At 39.4% G+C, this 21,157-nt stretch overlaps 1 protein-coding gene across 1 annotated transcript in view; it reads left to right on the plus strand.

The window, feature by feature from the left end:
• Window positions 1–20,092, plus strand: part of FAM135B (family with sequence similarity 135 member B) — a 210,309-nt gene extending 190,217 nt beyond the window's left edge. The window contains exons 11-20 of the mRNA XM_075743262.1: window positions 1,056–1,129; window positions 4,574–4,728; window positions 5,735–7,808; window positions 9,552–9,718; window positions 10,982–11,073; window positions 13,701–13,798; window positions 14,102–14,253; window positions 14,800–14,910; window positions 17,391–17,504; window positions 18,850–20,092. Coding sequence (XP_075599377.1) covers window positions 1,056–1,129; window positions 4,574–4,728; window positions 5,735–7,808; window positions 9,552–9,718; window positions 10,982–11,073; window positions 13,701–13,798; window positions 14,102–14,253; window positions 14,800–14,910; window positions 17,391–17,504; window positions 18,850–19,055 — 3,243 coding nt within the window. The 3' untranslated portion in view covers window positions 19,056–20,092. The remainder of the gene's footprint in view (window positions 1–1,055; window positions 1,130–4,573; window positions 4,729–5,734; window positions 7,809–9,551; window positions 9,719–10,981; window positions 11,074–13,700; window positions 13,799–14,101; window positions 14,254–14,799; window positions 14,911–17,390; window positions 17,505–18,849) is intronic.
• The last annotated feature ends 1,065 nt before the right edge of the window (window positions 20,093–21,157 follow it).

Here is a 21,157-nt window from a genome sequence, read left to right on the forward strand (position 1 = left end):
ACTGATGTCAACTGCCTGCCATACCCTTGGCAAATTACATACGTTTGCGCACTTCAGTTCCTCCTCCCCCATATAAACTTTGTGTATCGATACTTTCCCAGCTCTGGAAAAGAGTTTCAGAGCCCAAGATGAAAAGTCATACTATTAAGATACAGTCTTTTTGAAGGGATGTTAGTCTTTTTTTTTAGAAAGGCCGTTTGTTAAAGCACAGCTGGGATTTGGGGAGGTGCCGAGATGCTATGACATATGCTTTTTGCTGCCATTTTCTGACACTGTAACAGAGGTCATTTTTACAAATGTTATTAGTAATGTATGGGCTGCAGTTTAACAGCTTAGTACATTTGATTGCATATTATGCTTGATTCATTTAAAATCAAAGCTTATTCCAGGGCAGATAGCAGCACTGAATTTTTTATAGCTTATTTCACACTCCATGCTCTGCCAGCCACTTCAGATCCATGACTCTTTTGTAATTGATTATTCAACACTGAACAGATCCATGAAGAGATTTGAAGAGCTCTCATTTGTAAGTATCATGACATAGGCAGATGTGTTTCTAGCATGATAGGTCTTATTCTTCTCTGGACTGATATATAAGACTTCCTTTACTCTCTCGGGAGTCACTGTGCATGTTCCCATAGAAGAGATGATCAGTCATGAATTGTTCTAATTTAGTAACTCGCTCCACTGCTGCTATATGGTTGGCATGGTGGGAAAGGAAGAAATCTTCCCCACTTTAAGAATACAAGGGAAAATGGTAAATTTGACAGCTTTTAGAAAAGTAGTCAGAAGATGCAAGTAAGCGAGTCTTGATTTACTGTCAAGGGACACTTCTGACCTCCTGGCAAAATACGCAACACGACCAGCTGCTTTGTGCAGGACTGGGAAAGTGAAGCAGAATCGAGTTCTTTGGCTTTTTCTGTCACCAGAGTGGTGCAACACAGTTGGAGCATGCTAAGGACTCTGGTGCTGACAGTCCCTGCTCTGTTATTAGCCTGATTGTACTTGGCACCTTTCAGTAGAGCGTAGGTTTAACTTGTGTGTTTCTCCCTCAGGTGAGGAGATTCTCAGAAGCCTTCTTCTACACTGAGCACCAGAAACTTGCCGTGCTCACGTTCCAGGAAGGACTGTAAGTAACCCATTAACCCTCCCCTGTCACTGGAACAACTGAAAATGTAGTTTAAAACGTTTTGTAATCAAGACTGAGGTATTTTTCTGCCAGATATGGAGGAGTTTGGTTTTGAGAGAAGTCACCGGGTCTGTTCTAGCTCCATATTGTAAACCTGTTGAAATCAGTGTCAGAAGTAAGTGACTCCGGTCAGTCCCCAGAAATTATTAGTTTCAAGATTCCTATATTCTAGGGATATAATGCAGGAGATCCTCTTTCCTCACCTCTTTTCTCAGTTGCAGTTGGATTCATTGCTCTTCGGAGCACATCTCCACCAACACCACCAGCCTCAGGGCAGGCAGAAATATTTTTTTATATCTTTTTTCAATTAACTTCCTAAACCACTACACCAGATCCAGTACTGGTACTTTTAATGGGAAATAACTGCTGAGGAGCAACAAAAGCTTAACATTTAAAGATTTGCTTTTTATCATCCCTAATATACATTTTTGGGGGTAGGCAGTCATGGATTTCTTTTGGTGTTCAGTCCAGTCCTACTTTCTATAGTAGAAAAGATCTTTAAATGCAAACAGGAGCATTAAACAGCCAATGCAAAGCTGTGGATGTTCATTAGATGAAGCAGTGGTGGATGGGAATGGGGAATACCGCCACATAAGCTGGAGGAACTGTGGGAGTGATGTGAGCTCAGGACTGGTAATTAATTGATCAAGAATTAACAGCACAAAAAAGTTTGGAAAAAAAACCATTGCACTAGGCTGCATTAATAAAAATATGGTATAAAACATTGACAAGGCTTCTGCTTGACATTTCTTTCTTGGAATCAAGCTGGGCAATATGAGGAGCCAGTTTTAAAGCTACACCAGGTCAAATCCTGTCTTCACTTTTAGCCAATGATCCCAAGTGGAGCACATGGATAATACTCAGGACCTGACCCCTGAAGGCAGAGTTCAAAGAAAGATGCTCAGATTTTAATTCTGAGTAATGATGGACATCTGGACTATTCGTCCACTGAAACAGCCTGTCACCATGAGGGGATCACAGCATTACCAGTGTGGAAACCCATCTTTCCGAAGGGGCTTAAAGGCTATGACATCAGGCCCTGTCATGATGGTGAGGCTTAAGTGAGACATCTGCTTCTGACCTAGTGCAAAGAAGAAAATTCTTTCTCAGAGCTTTCACTAGGGACATTAGGGCTGATTGGGTGTTGATGGAAAGGGCCATGACTTCATTAGTGGAGGGGTTGTCCAAGGCTACCTCGTTCTGCCAAATTAGAGCAGCACCATGGCTGCAGGGGACCAGCTGTGCTCACTTAGTCCTCCGATGTCAGGTTTTAAGTGAGCTATGTACAAGGAAAACCCCACGTCAAGATCCTGAGGTGAGGGCACAGACAGTCATGGCCCCATTCAAGCAAACGTAACCCTGCACAGGGGGAAGCCTAATTGCATGAAGAGCTTTTATTTCTCCAGGCAGCCACAGAACTAGCCCATTTCCTACAGATATACATAATTTTTCCTCGGTGATTATCAAGGAGACTGAGAAAAAAAAAGTAAAGTAGTTTCCAAACTTTAAAAGTTGGCCTATGTAGTTAATTTTGGTCTATACAGACTCATGGCAGAATCATGTTTTCTTTTCGATTATGATAGATGATGTAGTTGGAAAAACAGAGTCTTGGCTGCCAGAGTATTATTAATGTCGGAGGTGGCAGTAGGGAGTATTAATTGGGTTCACTGAGTCTCCAGGTGAGATCAGCTCTCAGACTGCCAGATTCTGTACAACCACCTCAAACAGTAACAGATTTTTCTTCCTTCTTAGCAAACAAGAGCTTTTTTTTCTTGCCTCCTGTACTGTTGTGAGTTCTGTGTGAGGCCATGCACCCGCATGCCTGGCAGCATTTGACTGCTTAGACAGGAGACGACACACCATTTTCAATAGGTTGGGTATCACACGGAGTGGGAGCCTCCAGCAGGTGACATATGCTCCCTTTTTTTTACAGAAAAAATATTTCTTCTCACACCTTTCAATATCAATGATTCATCTTTTTTTTCCAGAGATTGGTCTCAAAGCAAGGTTAGTTTATTATTTTTACATGTGGTCTTTAGTAAAATGCTTATGCTATTAATTAATAAGTCAGTGAGAATTTTATTACGGTGATAAGACTTAACTTCAAACACCCAGGTGTTGCTGCCGGCAACAATGAGCAGTTAGCTGTTTGTGACTCCTGTCTGAGTCATGTTTTAGCAAACAATCACTTGTTTATCTTGGAGGAAAAAATAACTGGCCTACAAGTAAGGGCAAATGATGGACAGCAACAATTATGTTCTGAAGGTGAAGCTGATGTACTGACTGGGAGAAAATATTTGTGTCTGAACGTTGGACTCTTCCATGCTGGTACAAGGACAGGCCAATTGAATTACAAACCTGTTGTTTGAGTTTTGCTTCATAATGTATAAAGTGTGTTTTTTTCCAGTTAACTGTCACATCATGAATACCTGCCTTCTGCCAATGATAATCTGAAATATTGTCATTGTGCTGTCCTATGGGATCTATGACTATGGGATCAGCTTTCAGTTGACTGTCTATGAAAACCTTGTTGCCTTCCTCTTTATTCTGTAGGTTAAACAGACTAATTTATCAAAGACTCAATAAAAATAAAGAAATTTATATTTGATGTTTTCCTTGTTTTTTGAGGAAGATGCTCACATAGGAAAGCTCATCAGAAGTAAAAATTATTGTATTTATTATACACAAACCCACATCCGTATGCCAGTTTAATGTCACATTCCCTGATAAAAGCCAGGCAGCATTTTACGTGTCCCAAAAGATGGAAAGAGACAGTTATCCTAGTTCTCCCAAAAGGCAGTAGCTGAATATGATGTGTCTCAGCTCTTCCAGATGCATACATATGTGAGATATCACAGTGCTCTGAGAACTGGTATAAGTGAGGTAGAGGGCCTGCCGTGCATCCTTTTGACTTCGTTCTTCCCTGTACTGCTCAACCAAATTTTTGATTATTGCTTCCTCCATCTGGGTTTTGAAGCCCTTGCCACAGCCAGAGCAACAGACCTCTTCTCCTGACCGGAAAGCCCACTGAGGGACCCAGTCTCAGCCAGCTGCAGTGACCCATGGGAGGACAACATGAGTTATGGTGCCTAGCAGAAGACAGTGGCAGAGGCAGCTGGAACAATTTCCAAAAAAGGACAGAGGTTTTGCAGGGAAGGAATGTGCAAGTTATAGGTATCTCTAACTGGTAGATAGAAATCAAGTCACAGGAAACCTCCTAGGAGTGCTGGGTACCCCTCATCATGCAGTACTGACTCTACTTTTAAGCACATTGCCTCTGTCCCCTGCCTACACATCCAGCATTGCTGCTGGACTTGCAGGGGTGACAGAGAAACAGCATGGCAACTACTCAAACACTCAGTTTCTTTTGTACTTTGCTGCCAGGATCCAAAGTCATGGACAGATTTCTACAGAAATTCGTAATTCGGAGTATTTCACCAGCATGCCCCCGCTTCCAGCAGAATGCCTTGACATAGATGGGGACTGGAACACGCTCCCAGTTATCTTTGAAGATAGGTACATGGATATGCCTTGCAAAGGTGAGTGAAACACCACAAGGTACAGCTTCATGAGACAGCTGAGGGAGATTCGCTTCCCCAGCCCAAGGTAAGCAATCTCACATCCTTTGGGCTGACTCTGGTTTGGATCAGAGACTGATCCACTATGTGATATAGTTGAATTTTTCTGTTTTCCCTAATAGAAAACTAAAGTATTTCTTGCAACTTTATTTTTCATCTTCAAAGTAAGCTGTTTAGTTACAAGAGCTGGAGGCAAAATCTAGAAAGAAAACAAAATATTTTGGATTTTTGTTACAGTACAAATTTAAAGAAAAAACAGCACTATGAATTTCATCCTCAGTGTGACATCTAGTGGTAAGAAAACTCAGAAGAAATGAAACAAAATTTCAGCATAAAGCCCAACATTGTCCCTGAAAGGCAGCATTGCTTTCCAAAAAATATTTCCCCCTTGAGTATCGAATTTTTAATCAAGAAATTATTTAGTTCCACAGATTTGTACTAAAACCTCATAGCCCTTGTTTCCCTTTTCCTTTTACTGAACTATTAAGATTACCAAGAAAGCAATATGTATTAACATCATAGGTTGCCATAGTCTAGTATATATAGCCAGTTGTCCAAAGTTTCCACTCTTCCACAGTTATCCAACTGCATAAATTTTGACAATGCTCATTATAGATATGTAAACTAGTAAACTGAGTATTAAATTGACTCACAAGCAAGAGCAATACTATGAATAATGTCATATGACAGGAGGAACACAAAGTGTCAGCTCTGTTTTGCTTACCTGTGCTGTAGAAACTAGCAGTTTAGATATAATTATACTGAGGAAAGTATATTTTATTGATATAGTCTTCTTTGGCCTAACTATAACTCTCTGGCATTTGCATTTGTCATATGCTTCTAATTATGTATAATTTATATTATATATATTTATATTATATAATTATACATACTTTTTTAGGCCACATTGCTTTGGAGTAATTTGTTGTGTTCTTGCAGGTACCACTTATTTTTTTCTTTCTTTCAGATGAGAATTTGGAAGTCTTCCCACATTTTGAAGTTCCTGCAAATACTCAAAGGGATTTAATAGATGGCAACGAAGATTTTACATCAAATGATGCCACTGCAATAATGAAAGGAGACTTTGGGAAAGGTACTCTGATAATACACACAGATAGGATAAACAGGAATCCCTCCTGCATATACAGTGGTACTGAAGGTGCTGCTTATACAGCTAAGGGTTTAAACCAGTACTCCACATCTCAGGTATGTACAGCGAACAAAGAAGGCCAAAGGAAACCTGAAAATATTTTTCTTTCAACTAAGGAAACTACTTCTGACTCACAGCCAGGCAATATAGAATGTACATCAGAAGAATTTAAAATATCCAAGGAAGTTTTATTAAAAGACGATAGCCTTGCGGCACATGTTATCTACGAAGACACGAAACCTAGCAATAAGGATTCCCACAAAAGTGAGCCTGTGTTAATTGTCAGTGCTCAGTATGAGTGTGGAGCATGTGGAACTGATGGCTTGGAAAACAGGACTGAAATACATAAACCAGCTGAATCCGGTCATCCTGAGACTAATTTCACTGCGTCTGAGCTTGCACTGAATGAGTTAAGCAGTCTTGAAAAAACAGGAGATCCAGACACCAAGGCTCTGCTCCCTGTTTTGAAAGCTTTGCCCACCCACAGCTTTGAAGTGAAAATGCTCACAAAGGAGCAACGAGGTGAGGAGTGTGAAGAATTTACCCTGATGTCAGGGGTTATAAAAAGATCCTCCTCTATAATATCCGATTCAGGCATTGAAAGCGAACCAAGTTCGGTGGCGTGGTCTGATGCTCGAAGCCGGGCACTGGAGCTGCCCAGTGATCGAGAGATCCTGCACCATTTGGTACGAAGACATGCCATCCACCGAAATTCCCTGGAGGGTGGCCACACAGAAAGCAATACCAGCTTGCCCAGTGGGATCCAAGCGTCACTCACATCCATTAGCTCTTTGCCCTTTGAGGAAGAGGAGAGGGAAGTGGAGCTTACCAAGCTGACCAAATCTGTCTCAGCTCCTCAGATCAGTAGCCCAGAAGAGCCTACGGAGGAGGTGGATATATCCAAACACAGTGAAGCAACCTCAGGAGATTCAGAAGGGAACTTAAAAAGTTGCACAGAAACAGAGCATAGAGGTAGGCACTTAGTTCTACACTTTTCTGGGTGCGAAATCACCACTGAAAATGGACAACTAGAACCAAGAGGACATCCCAAACCCTCTGTCAAACATGGTAGCAGTAACATTGAGTTACAAGGGGAGGAAGAGAAGGAAGGTTTTCCAGAGACTTACAGTAATTTGGAAAGTGCAAGACCACCCGTTTGTCCAAAGCAGCTCAGAGATAACATCTCTGAAAGCCACTCACTGGAGAGCAATGCTGACTGCAGCTTAAAAACACCAAGGGCTTGTAACTACTTGGACAAAAATATAGATAAGTTTGATACATGCATCAAGGATCCAAAGGATAAACTTAAGCTGGACAGTTTAAAAATACAACAAGGTTTTTACTCCAACAGCAGAACTTCAGGTGAGGAGAGTTTCTCACAAAGCATAAAGCTGGTACCAGATTTTTGCTATCCTGTTCCAGCTCCTTCAGAAACCTCAACTGAATTTGGCTCAATGCAAGGAGAGTGTGGTAGCTCTCTTGCTGATGAGAGCCCGGCAGCATATGCAGAAATGCAGGAGTTACAAGAAATCGAGCTCAACAACTCACCTGCATCGGCAGACCCTGATGCAGGATCCTACCAGGCTGAATACCCTCAGGAACCCGAGAGCCAAGAGCAGAAACTTGTAACTAATGGCACCGGGTTTCATTCAGCGACGGCAGAGGGAGTAGCGCTGGAAAGCAGAAAGGCTGTTGATGTGGTTAACCTGTCTGTCTCTTGCACAGCCACCTGTCTTCCCTTTTCTTCTGTTCTCAAAGAAACCCCTGCTATGGTCGGCTTCTCTGCAAAGCAGGTTGCATTCCCCATCACACGTCAGCCTCTGGGCTCTTTCGGAGTTGTCTCTTCTAATTCAGATGAGGTGGATGAAGAGACCAATGAAAGGATGCTGAAGTAAGAAAGTCTAATTACTTTCTTCATTAATGTTACTATAATGCCAAGAGACCCTGACAAAGTTCAGGGCCCTAATACAGTAAGCATAGGGTAAGCTTGCGTTCAGAGACATCCAAAATAAATAGTCCAAAGAGACTAATGGTTTATATAGAATAAATAATCTAAATAAACAGGAAGGATGAAAACACAGAGAGACCGAGATCATCAAAGATGGAAGAAAATTAACTCTATCCCAGCCAAACCCACCACAAATACTCATGAAAATCAGTAAGATTTAGGTATTTAAACAGTCTTTAAGATCTAGCCCTCCATGAAGCCGATGTTAACCAGACTGGAGTATTGATCCCAGATAGTCAGCTCATTCTGGCAGTGCCATAACTTGTTTCTCTCTTCTGCTTAAATAATTGCACTCAGTAGCTAAACTGTGAAGCAGGAGCACAGATTGGCTGGTAGGATCTCAGCTTCAGCTTCTCAGATTGGAAAAATAGGAGAACTGGCATCTTGAGTAGCTGGAGAAGAGACTTCTTTCTTTCTTTCTTTTTATTGTTCATTACCCATGGCCACATCGTGGCCTTGGTTTCACAGTGGCCCATTTCACAGACTGACATGCTGGCACATGTATAATTTTGTTACACTTTGTCATCTGTGTTGTACTTAGGGAAAACAGCAGCATGGGAATTTATCAATCCATTCAGCTGCCAAAAATGTTGGCTCTCTGCATGTGTATGCATTTGCAACCCAAGGCTTTATTTTCATTTTTTTGAAAGCATCTTGAGGTTCTTTTTATAGACCCTGCTGTAAGTCCTGCTTAATCTAAGCACAAAATGTGTTCCTTCTTTGTGAAGAAAAATATTTAAACATGCATTCATGCACATAAATCCAGGACCTCCAGGCCCATGGCCTGAACACTAGATTCCTAAGTCCCTTTAAAGTCAGTAGGGCTGATTATAAATTATTGCTTACCATTATATCCAGTGGATTTAAGCTATTCCCAAGCTTTAAAGGTTTATATCTCCTAACCTGGTCCATCCCAGTTTTATACCTATTCTACACTTACATTGTGATTATTAATTCCTAAAAGCTGTAGATAAGTTTTGGTAAGACAAAAAGCCACTGAAGAGTTTGGCACCTTTAGCCAACAGAATGCTTCAGGGTGAATTAGTGTGTCAAATTTTAGGCCTTGAGCAGGAAAGGGGTTAGCTTAATTCTTTCAGCACTGAGCTGCTCTTCCTCTTAGCTACTAAAAGTTTTCAAAAGAACTCAAAACCAAACCAAGCCAAACATATTTACCATATGAGGTGCATACTTTAACTCCACAGCCTGAAGAATGGGGAGAATACCTTCTACCTGCCTATAAATGCATCTGGTGCTAGCAAAATGATACATTTTTCATTTCAGTATCTATAAGACTGATGTCATTGTTAAGGTGCAAAATTGCTAATTAAGTATCTTCATCTTATTGTTATGGGCCACCGGAAGGTTATTTTTTTGTAAATCCTTCTTTCCTCTGGCAGGTATGAGGTGCTAATGGGCTTTAGCTATTCCTTTTATGTAGAAAAATCACTGAGATTTTCTTCCCTGCACCCCGATTTCTCTGAATTGGAATAGACAAGGAACAGTATCCACGTCTCTGCTTGAAAGTTGCAAACATAACTTCTTGCAAAAACCAGCCTCCTCATTTATAGTTTGAAGGTTTATTGTTGAACATCCAGTTCTATTGTGATTAATTAATGTATTCTCCAGTTTTTATCAGGCCAAAGAAAAATTTAAAAAAGAAATGAAGATTGAAGGATTTCTGTACAGTGACTTATCTGTACTAGCTTCTGATATCCCATATTTTCCACCAGAGGAAGAGGAAGAAAATTTGGAAGATGGAATTCACCTGGTTGTCTGTGTCCATGGATTGGATGGTAAGGCCAGGAGGAATTGCTGTTTGCAAGTCATTTTGCTGTAAACAAGAAAAAGGGCAGATATGCAACAAGTATGAAAGAATGGAGAGTCTAAGGAAAGTATTTATCTTAGCTAAGTGTTTAGTCCTTATTATGTTATTCAGTCCATTGTAATAAAGGATCTAGGAGAATATTAAATATTTGCTCTAAGAAACGTGTACTGCAACTTTATTTGTTGTTTAAACAGAATTCTATACCAAAGTACATCAGTCCTGTGTACAGGAGGCATGCATTACAGTAACTCTTCTTGCCTTTCTGCAGATGCTTGGTTGTTTTGCAGCATGTCACCAGGATGAAAACATTATTTAAAACCCCTCCACACTGTTATAGGGTAGATAGTGGCCAGCTTTAGAAAGTGGGAGAATAAAAATCATTATTCGCTGTAGAAGAAACATGGCCTGGAATTTTTTAGATACATGCTCTTCTAAGCAGGAAAAATGATATGTTAAACTTAAAACTTCTCTTGACAAGTTATTGATATCAATGGCAAAGATGTAGGTGTTAACCTTGAAACTACAGAGAAGGAGGGAGTCTCAGAGACTCTCAGATCTCAGGCATTCTCAGAAGGTGGAAAACAAACACTTGCTGGCTTGAGCAAGGACTGTTTGCATTCAGTATCTCAGTAGAAGTGATGTCCTTCTCATGTGGTAGAGGTACTTCCTTTTCCAACAAAACATTTCAGAAGACCTTGGAATTTCCTGGTATGAAATGGGGCACCTCACAAAATATTAGGAGCCTGACAGTATTTCAGCACTGGCTCTGATGTGAATACACAGAGGCAGGCTGCTCTGCATCTGAAGGCACAGCCGTATATCCCAGCACACGTGCCGAGGTCCCTGGCAGGGCTGCAGTGTCCCCTGGGGGTCTCGCCAGCTGCAAAGGTGGAAGGACAGACCTCAACCTTTTGTCTTTTTTGTCTTACCTCTGCTGTTCAGGAGATAGGGGACAGATTTATTCTGGGCCTGATCTGTGCCCTTTCTACCCGCTGTTTATGCAGTCCCCAGCAGCAGGAGGTGAGGTCCAGCCCCACCTTGTGCGAGCTGTGGGTATTCTTGCTCTCCCGCTGTTTAAACGCATGATCCCATGGTGTGGTGAGCTGTTTTAGCAGCACTTAGCAAGAGCTCCCTGGGGTCAAGGTTTATAGGAAGGTAAACGTATTAAATTAACACTATATTAGTTATTTTTCTGTTGAATTACATCTTATAAAGTACCATTTATTTCTAGGTAACAGTGCAGATCTGCGGCTGGTAAAGACTTTTATAGAACTGGGACTCCCTGGTGGAAAACTGGACTTCCTAATGTCTGAAAGAAATCAGGTAGTACAGAGCTAATTTCTGTCTTCAGATCTGCTACAAGCTGTTGACATTGCTGAAACAAGGCCTTCAGCAAAGCATTTTCACCAGCAGAACGAAGGAAAAGAACTGGGGAATTCAGGGAATTTTATGTAGTATTTAGTGCAAAGGCCTGGTCCTGTTCTTGTCTAATTTGATAGTGTGTTCAAACCCACCAGAAAGTATTCCTAGTGTTAAAGTCAAAGGCAGTGATATTAGCACTTACAGGACTAGATCTTAGAAGAAAATTGATTTATCCTGTCAGTTTGCAAACTTAGCAGCCTGGTGCCTCTGTCTGTTGGATGCCAGGCAGCACAGCACCGACAGATAGCAACAAGTTTAGTGATGCTAAATTTTCTGGAGGATGTGCAATATCCAGCAGGTGTTGCCACCTTCCTTTGCTGCATTAGCTATTGTTTCTCCTGTTGCAGTGTTTGCTCGATTTATTTCCTTGAATGATAAAGAAACGCCTTCTGGAAAAATTCATTGCTAGTCTAGGCAGAGAAACAGAAATGAATTCTGTGCTTTGCTCTGCAGTGAACCCATATTTATGACACAGAGGCCTAAATTTATGCACAAGATAAGGATTTCCAGTGCCAAGTCAGAAACATTGTTCTGATTTATACACAGCTGAGAAACTTGAGTCAAAACTTTCCAACCTTCTTTGTTCAACAGCTTTTATATTTTGAAGTGGCCAGTTGGCGTTAACCCGTGAACTTGCCACCTTGCAGTGCACATCTCTGTCAGCAGCATCTGTGAGCAAGATGAAAATAATGAGAAGATCACTTCAGGCTTGCATCAAAGCCTCTTTTCATGTTTTCAGAGGATGAAATATCTTACAACTTCTCTATTTAACATTATCCAGAGTCCATAATGGGAAGTTTTAGTGCTCTTATAGTCTGGGAAGTTGAGGAATTTCTCATGGCACTGGAAATAGGACCCATGTGGTTTGATGACTATTTGGATGCTGTAAAGCATCCTCCTACCCTATTTTCCCTGCTCTGAGAACCACACTGAAAATGACCTGAGAAATCAGTCATTTAGCTGAAGTTTGCCTTATAGAGGAAAATGCAAATAATATTTTTTAAGCATTCATTTGTGATAAATTTGACAAGCTCAGTCAGGCTGAGATGATAATAAAGGATGGAGATATTACCAGGTGAAATATGATGCTTGATGTATTTTGTTTATGATTAATGTTCAGGCTGGTATTCTTCCACTTTTAAGCAACCTGAAAGATTTGGGATAATGAGCCTAGGAGGAAATCATTAATTATCAACAAAGACAAAACAAACAGGCAGGAGGTTAGTGGACTGTTTGTAGTTTATGAGAACATTTATTTTAAGGCTGTATTGTAAAGTGAATATGCTCATGTTTTCCTTTGCAAAAGCTGCAATTAGCAAGATGAGTTGTGTCACAAAAGCATTAATTACTGATATGTTTGCTCTGAATAGCTGTTCCAATATTTGATGATTGTTTTTGTGGCATCTCATTAGTTAGGAATTTGATTCAAAGTCCTGTTGGATTGCCAAATGACACAGTTTTGAATACGATCTGCTTGCAATCGTATAGACTGGACAATATATTATTTGTTTTATTGTATCACAGCTGACAGTACTGTTGCAAGCAACAAATTGTTTCTCTCTCTCTAGCACTCATTCTCTTACTGATAGCTGTTGAATAACAAACATACAGCATTTCATTAAGATAGCCAAATACTTTTGTGATTGCATCCATAGCATCAGCATAACCCGTGTGTCAGTGTATAACACTGCAAACTATTTTATTGTAGTAATCTGTTACATCCTAAATGCCAAAAGCTTTTTTCCCACGTGCAGAGTACGGTGTCTGTGGCAGCTGAGCATTAGCAGTTCTCACCAGTGTCAAGTCAGGCTGCTTTAACATCACACTTATGATTCTGGAATCACTCAGCCTAATGTTGTTAACCTTACTATTAATAAACTGTAGGTCCAGGTTTATCCTGTCATGACATGTGCTGAAGTTAGAGGCACAGTCAGTAGAGAAAAAAACACAGGCAGTAATTTAATTCCCTTAAAATATGAATTGCCTTCTAGAGGGCCCTATTTCCATGCTCCACAAAGTGTAGGGTTATTCTAGTCCCAATTCAAGGTCTCAGGTTGTGTTCTTGAAGCTAAAAGGTACAATACAGAGTCAAAGAGACTCTATGACAGGATACAGATATCCTGTCATAATACAGATGACAGGAAGTTTTGCCTTGCCTTGCCTTACCTACAAGCTCACTGAAGACAATGAATTTCCACGCGGGCTGTAATGCTAGCTATGGGACCCATACTGACCCATGGTATTGTTGATGCTATGTGAGAAAGAAAATACTTGTCTTGAGTAAGTTTGCAGTATTGGAAGCTATTTGCTAATAAACTGAAACTTCATGACTGTTTACAAAGGAGAACTACAATTTTTAGAGGACCTGGATACTGAGAAAAATTCCCCCCCACTTTCCCCCCTGAGCATGTATAAAGAAAATTTGGACTCGTTATTACTTTTCTGCTTGCATTTTATTTTGAAAATAACATCAGTCTGCAGTAAGTGCAATATATTTTAATTAATCATCTCATTCCATTTTTCACCAGACTGATACTTTTGCTGATTTTGATACAATGACTGACCGATTATTGGATGAAATTATTCAACATATCCAATTGTACAACCTCTCCATATCCCGAATAAGGTAAGCCTTCTGATAGTTAATAGTCTGTAACTGTTTGAGTTACGTGAGCAACATTCAGTGAAATTAACTCTTCCAAAAGTGGCAAGTGTCACAAGCCATTGAATCAATGAGATGAATTTTCACATTGTTATAGATGGAAGAGTATCTACTAGGCTGAAAAAAAAAAAAATGAAACGGTAACTAAAGGATGATACTGTAAGCCCTGTTAGAGTCCCCTCAAAAGCAATTTATGCCACCCTTATGTTTTACTTAAATAAAATACAGATGGTTTTTGTGTTAATGTAATTCTTTCTTTCCTGACAGTTTTATTGGACATTCCCTTGGTAACGTCATTATTCGATCTGTACTAACTCGCCCCAGGTTTCGCTATTACCTCAACAAGTTACACACCTTCCTGTCCCTCTCTGGACCTCACCTGGGAACCCTTTACAACAACAGTACTTTGGTTAGTACAGGTAAGAGTTAATGGGAAAGCTATGACTGGCTGCAGTCCGTGGCAGAGTGCACGGGAGAGCAACACATAGAGGTAGCAATAAATCGTACCAACATGACTTGTACACTGAAGTTGTGGAAAATATTTGCTGAAGACTTCAAACCCACACAGAAAAAATTGCAATGAGAGGGGCTTTCAGTATCTACTACAAGGTCCGGCACAGTGCTCCCTAGAAAACCCAAGGGTGTGCAGCCATGACAGATGGCCTTGCTTCTACTTCTTTGTATACTGTCAATAAAGAGAGGCATCTCCAAGGCTGAAGAAGACACTTACAATGCTATGAGAATCTAATGTCCCACAGCTCAGCTTTCCTGAGTGTTTATGCTACCATGACATGGATAATCAAGTGAGACCCTTAGACTTTTCTCCCTGTTGATTAGCAATACAAAAGGAAACAAAGACTTATATTTAATTACAGTGCTACCCTTACTGTAGGCACATGTCTTTTTAATCCCCTTGCTTGATAATTAGCAAACAGGATAAAAATATGCACCGAATTTCATTCCAGGTCTATGGCTCATGCAGAAGTTGAAAAAGTCAGGGTCACTTTTGCAACTGACCTTCAGGGACAATGCAGATCTGCGAAAGTGTTTCCTCTACCAGCTCAGCCAAAAAACGGGTGAGTAAGGCTTGATGTGGCTGTGTAAATATCAAGGGCTATTCCAAAGAATTTTGCTGGATTACCATATCCTCCAGGGAGTAAAGGAAATCTGCATTTTGTTAATGAACTTCCTTCAAACACTCTTGGTTTCAAGAAGGGCTGCTCTGTCTAAAATCGAATATCTATTTTATCCGTGCATTTTTTCTGTGCCAGTTATCAGTGAATGTATTTGCCAAACTGTTAGCACCAAATAAGACCTCCAAGCTGTTGTAAGCATGCACCTAAGTTTATATTCTGTAACCAAGAAATATCATTCTTGACAGGCCACCATCGTTTAATTTATGCTACTAGATGAAAACCATTTTTCCTTTTTTATCTTTTTTTTAAAGCTTAACATCTCTTGTCTCTAGGAAATATGACTCTGTGAGATGAAGAGCAAATTTTATTCATGTCTATTGTGACACCATTGTACTATTGAGAGAGATGTATGGCCTCACACTGGAAAAATGATGTCTACATAGAGATCTTTTCACCCCTTCCTTGGTCTGTCATGAATAAATGAAATAAATCAGGATTTTCTTAAGAACAGAAAGCAAGCATGATCCTTCTGTTCAGGCAAATGTTTAAGAGTTATTTTTAATATTGTGTGACCAACCTGGTGCTAAGTATGTAGTCAGAAGTTCACTACTTGATATTTAAGGTTTTTTTCATACTTATGGTACATTGCTAATAGGAAACAAAGACTAAATTAAGATAAACAAAGCTTCTTAATTCTTAGACTGACAGTCTTAGAGATATTTTATAATTTTATGAATACACTCCATGACATAATCAATGATGGGAAGCTGAGGTATCTTGGCATTCTCTGAATTTCCTTGTTTGAATTTTCCCTTTGATTCCCTGGCTCTCATTTCTGTGCAGTATAGTTGATGTCTGCTTTACTACTGTCATGTTCAAATAAAATTGGGTCTATGCAGGAAGCTCACATCGTAACTTCCCAAGCAAAGAATTCCCAAGCATGTGTTGTGAGTCAAAGCAATTCGTTGTTTGTTAGCTTGGTAGACTGGAGATATAACAGGCTAAAAATGAAGGTGGTGTCACTGCAAAAGAAGAAAGTAGAAATTTAAATGTGAAGAGGGTTGTCTGTAAAGTCACAATCATCCAGGTAGATGCTTAGGCAAAAAATCTGAAGTAGGTAGGTCCAGATGTGAATATATGAGCTGGCATACAGAGTCAAAATAAAGGTGCCCCTACTCTAGCACCCTGATCCCAAAAGGAGTTGAGAGAACCTACAGAGAGAGAAATATCGGAAGCAGTGTTGTGCCTATTTTCCCAGAGAAGTCTTTAATGCCTCCAGCAATTTCTGACTTTCTTCGTAAAGCAGAGGTCCCTCCTGTTTTTCAATCTCTTCAGATGTTCCTTGTGCTTGTCTTTAAAGAAAAAAATAAACATTATTCCCTATCGAACCTCTTCACATAAGATTTTGTATATGCTTACATTCACTGTTGCTTCTCCTACCTTTTACCTCAGACTGAAGTCACAAACAGTTGAGTTTGATTGCACAAGAAGAAAATGATAGACAGCTTCAGCCAGGCTTAGTAAAGGCAGCCAGCAGGACTCTTCTTTGTGGTGGTGATGGTCAACTTTTCTATGAAAATCTAAAAAGCAAAGGACTTGGTTCTGGGCCCCTTTCCCATAAGGGGGAGTGAAAGATGAAGGTAAAACCCACAGCTCTTCTGTGTTCAGGATACTCTCTGGACTAAGAGACTAGATCATCTGTGTCCATTTTCCTATTTTTCTTCTGAATGTGGGTGATGGAGGACTCAGCAGAACCACAGACAGGGCAAACAGCAAGAGCCTGTTTTCAGAGTCCACCAGTGGCCTCATTGCCTCTGAGAAGAGGGACGATTCCTAATTTCCAGTCCATGTACCATGCAGTACCAGCAGTGTGTATTTATCAAGGAATGCAGGGACTGGATCCCAAGGGTTCCTCAGCACTGATGTAATAATATGACATCATAGCAGTGAAGTTGGTTCCTCTTTTCTTCCCTCTCCTTGTTTTGTTTGAAAATTATACTAATTTGTTGTGCTATTTTTGAATGTAATTCCCATTCCTGTGAGCACTTATTTATCCAAAACCACTCATTGACCATAGTGGGGCAGTACATGTGTTTCCAATGTTGAGAGGCATAAAAATTTGCAAGATTAAGGTTTTAATCAAACACTTTTTTCCAACAGAGATGGTTCTTACTTGTTTTGTTACACATAATTAACCTGTATGAGTGTTGATCAGTAACAAATAGTTCACAGAAGCAGCAGAAATGGGTTTAAGCTAGTATGAATCTTTTTAAGCTCGTATTGCATGTTTTAATTATTATCATCTATTTTGCACTGTAGATTTTCAAATATGTTTGAACATGAAGGAATCATGCTGACATTATATGTATTTTCATCACTGTGCATCATTGTGATAAATCTATTTAATGCATTTGCCACAGGTCTTCAGTACTTTAAAAATGTTGTGTTAGTGGCCTCACCCCAAGACAGATATGTACCCTTTCATTCAGCAAGAATAGAAATGTGCAAAAATGCACTTAAAGACAGACACACAGGTATGTTTAAGATCCTTTCTATATTTGCAAAGCTGTTGAGGAGTTGTGTTTTTGTGTAACTAACTGAGGTCATTGCATTAGAAAGGTTTTTCATCAGCATGATGAAATCTCAAATGTTTATTTGATAAGGAAGAAAGTGTTCTCTTCCCACTGGAAATGACTGAAATCAATAAAAGAAGCTTTTTAAGAAGCCCTTTGTCTGATGTAAACAAATTACAATCAGGTCATAATCAAAGGTTTCTTACTGCTTCTTCCCCTGCTCTCTAACTTTTTTTTTTTTTAAAGTGATGATAATAGAACTAGTTCTTGACAATATTTTTCTGTAGTCTACTGAAATACTAGTATTGTCTCACCTTTGTTTCACACAATGAAATCTCTCTCAGCACACCCAAAGTCGTGAGTTTTCCCTTTGTTTTCAATAGCATTTGGATGATTGCCAGGTAATTTAAGTGACAGATCTAAAATCCTATTGGTTTGTAATAAAATCTGTAAAGCACATCAGGACTCATATCATCAGAGGCTTAGCCCACCTGTGAGCTCAGGCTGTGTATTGTCCCAGGTATTGCCTTTGTTATTAGCAGTATCTCTCATTTATAAAATGTTTCATGGCTTCAGTTTGATATCACTTCCAGAAATATTGTTCAGTGTAATTTCATACCCATTTCACATATGTGGTTACCTAGAAATGGAGGTGCGCCTTGGAAGTAGAAAAAGACACCCACGTGCAATCAATATGGTTGCCTTCACAAATCTTACCTAAATTACAGGTCTTTCTATCCTACCTCAGATATGAATTAAAAGGTAATTTTCTAGCTCTTCCAGTGGTTGTTCCTCAGGGAGATGTTTGACCTAGCAGGAGCCAGATCTATATTCAGTGTAGATCATTTATGAGTACAAGTTTCCTGAGCCATTGTTGTTGCCCTATAAATTCCTCAAGTATCTGCATGATGTCCTTCCTTCATTAGATTCCCCAGAGAAACCCAAATGGACCTCTACGTCTTGCCAGACCCTTTGGCATTTGGATTCAGAGGCAACATGAGTCCAACCCTCTTCCCCTGAAGGAAACTAGGGTGTTTCCTTCCACCACACAGGAAGTGAGACTAAACGCTGAGGAGTGTCCCACTCTTCATGCTAGCATCTTCAGCAGAGCTCTTCGGATGGCCAGTGCGTCCATTAGTTTAACAGTATCCTGGCACTTGGCAAATCTTTGAAATGGAGTTATCTCTTGCATTTTGGCCTTGCTTCCATTTTTCTTCTCATTGTGACAGTAATTAAACAACACTGGAAGGAAAGAGGGGATCTGGCATCTTTGGCATGTGGGTGTGACATCTAAACTCTTTTTCAGGTCCTGTTTATGCAGAAATGATTAACAACCTGCTTCAGCCTTTGATTGGGGCGAAGGACTGCACTTTGATCAGACACAACGTGTTCCATGCTCTGCCAAACACCGCCAACACGTTGATAGGTCGGGCTGCCCACATTGCTGTGCTGGACTCTGAACTTTTCCTGGAGAAGTTTTTCCTCGTGGCAGGACTCAACTACTTCAAATAGTGCCTGAAGTACGGGGTAACAGAGGCAAACCTTTTTGTTGAGTGGAGGAGAATCCCTTAGCCAAAAGAGTGCAGTGTTAGAAACGAGATCAGGTGGGACTTTCAAACTCTCCATTTCCATTTCTGTTTCAGAGAATGAAGTGCTATGGCTTTAAGGCATTCAAGCTTCCAAATATTGGTGCTTTTGGAAGAAACAAATATTCCTCTTCAGTTTCTATGTTCTTTGTCCACATAAAGACATGAACCACTTCTGAAGTACAAAATCAGAATAAGAAGGCTAATTCGCTAAATGTGATTGGACCAATACGATCCCCATTTCTCCTGAATATTAGCCCAGGAACTTGGCTGTCCTTGCTTTAATGCTTATTTACGTATTAACAAAGCTATACATTTGTAGCACTTTTGGGGTAGTTAACACAAGAGGAAACAAGCGTATATGAACTCAGGTTAAAACCTCCTTTGTGATGAACTGAGATGTCTGAAAAACATTTATGAAAGTTTCAATGTTTCCATTTGTTGAAAGAAAATACTTGGATGGTTCCATTGCTGATAATAATATGTAACATACGTACATTCAAATAATGGAAAGGAGTAAAATATTTAATCTAGAATGAAGAAATCTTGATATTTGTCTTTAAAAGAAAAGATAAATTTAAGTTGGGAAGAACTTTGTTTAGGTTAGAAGCTGCCAATCCAGGACGAGTCCATTGGATTACTTGTATAAAGATCAGTGGCATCTGTTAACATTTCTTCTGTTTACATTTATAGAGGATCATTATTGTGCTTGTTATAACCTTGGAGGTACAATTTTTACTTTTACATTTGTATCTAAGTACATTTACCCCAACAAATTTTTATTTTTTTAAAATTTATTACTCTGATATGATATTCAAAATCTAGCCAGTAATACCCCTAAAAAACCAGTCAGATGAAAATAGGCTGGAGGCACAGAGTGGTAAGGATTGTGGAAAGCTTAAAAAAATATAAGGATGTCTTCTTAGGCTCCTCTGCAATGCTCTATTAATGCTTTATTAATGTCCATTTGCATTGTTATGTACAATTCTAATTATTATATGGTTACAGCTGGTTGAAACATTTAAAACTTTAGTCACACAAAGATATCCAAGGGTTTGGAAAATAACCCATTTTTCATTGGCTTAGTTGGTTGGGTTTGGGGTTTTTTTTCCTTAAAAATTTTATCAAAAAGTTACCAGCTTTAAAATGAGAAATTTCTATAACTGTCTATACATTTTCATAAAATTTTGATAAATTTTCAATGTCACAGCAGTTTTTTCAAAAAAAAAAGAAAGTGAATAATTCTTCACAATTATTTTTGTTGAAAAGGCAGGCAATTTTTTTATGCAAACATAATTTGTTTAAAAACATAAGTGATCAACTCTCTGTGGATTGCAACAAAAACTATAAAAAAATGACAAAGATGGTTCTAAGTGTCAAGACTCTCATCAGTAAACTAAGATCAAGAAGGTGGAGATTTCTGAAATGAGAGTTAAAAAAAGTCAACAAAAAACCTCACAACCGCAGGGAAATATCTGTAGATGCGAAAAAGTAAAACTAGGGTGTTTTTTTTTCAAAAGAAGCAAAATGGAAAATGTACACAGAATTAGTTCAAGAAAAGAGTTGCTAGCAAACTGGTAAAGGCTGCTAAAGAACAAGGGTGCTTTGATAACATAGACGTGTTTTTAAAATAGAAAAGAGAAAGAAGGAATATACAAAAGGGTGAGATTAAGATCACCTGAAAATAAGAAGGTATATTGCACCTAAAAATCATCTACCCCTCAAAGGGGCAGAAGTTATATGGAAACAGTTATATGGTATCTTTCAATATCGACAAGTTTTTAAAACATTAAGTATTACCTTTGTACTTTAATTAAATCAGTAGATACTATTTTGGTTTTTTTTTTCCCCTTTTATAAATTGATGGTTTAAAGCTAAAAGCCAGATTTACCCAGTTAAAAATAAATTCTGTCAGGAATCCAGAACTTCTAGTTCCCACATCTCATTTGGGAAGTCTTTATCACTTTTTGGCCTCAACATTTTAGTGCCAGCTACGCTTACATATCACAGCTTACTTCTTCCTTGCTA

Source organism: Balearica regulorum, chromosome 2 (assembly GCF_011004875.1).
Source record: "Balearica regulorum gibbericeps isolate bBalReg1 chromosome 2, bBalReg1.pri, whole genome shotgun sequence".
NCBI classification, from domain to species: domain Eukaryota; kingdom Metazoa; phylum Chordata; class Aves; order Gruiformes; family Gruidae; genus Balearica; species Balearica regulorum.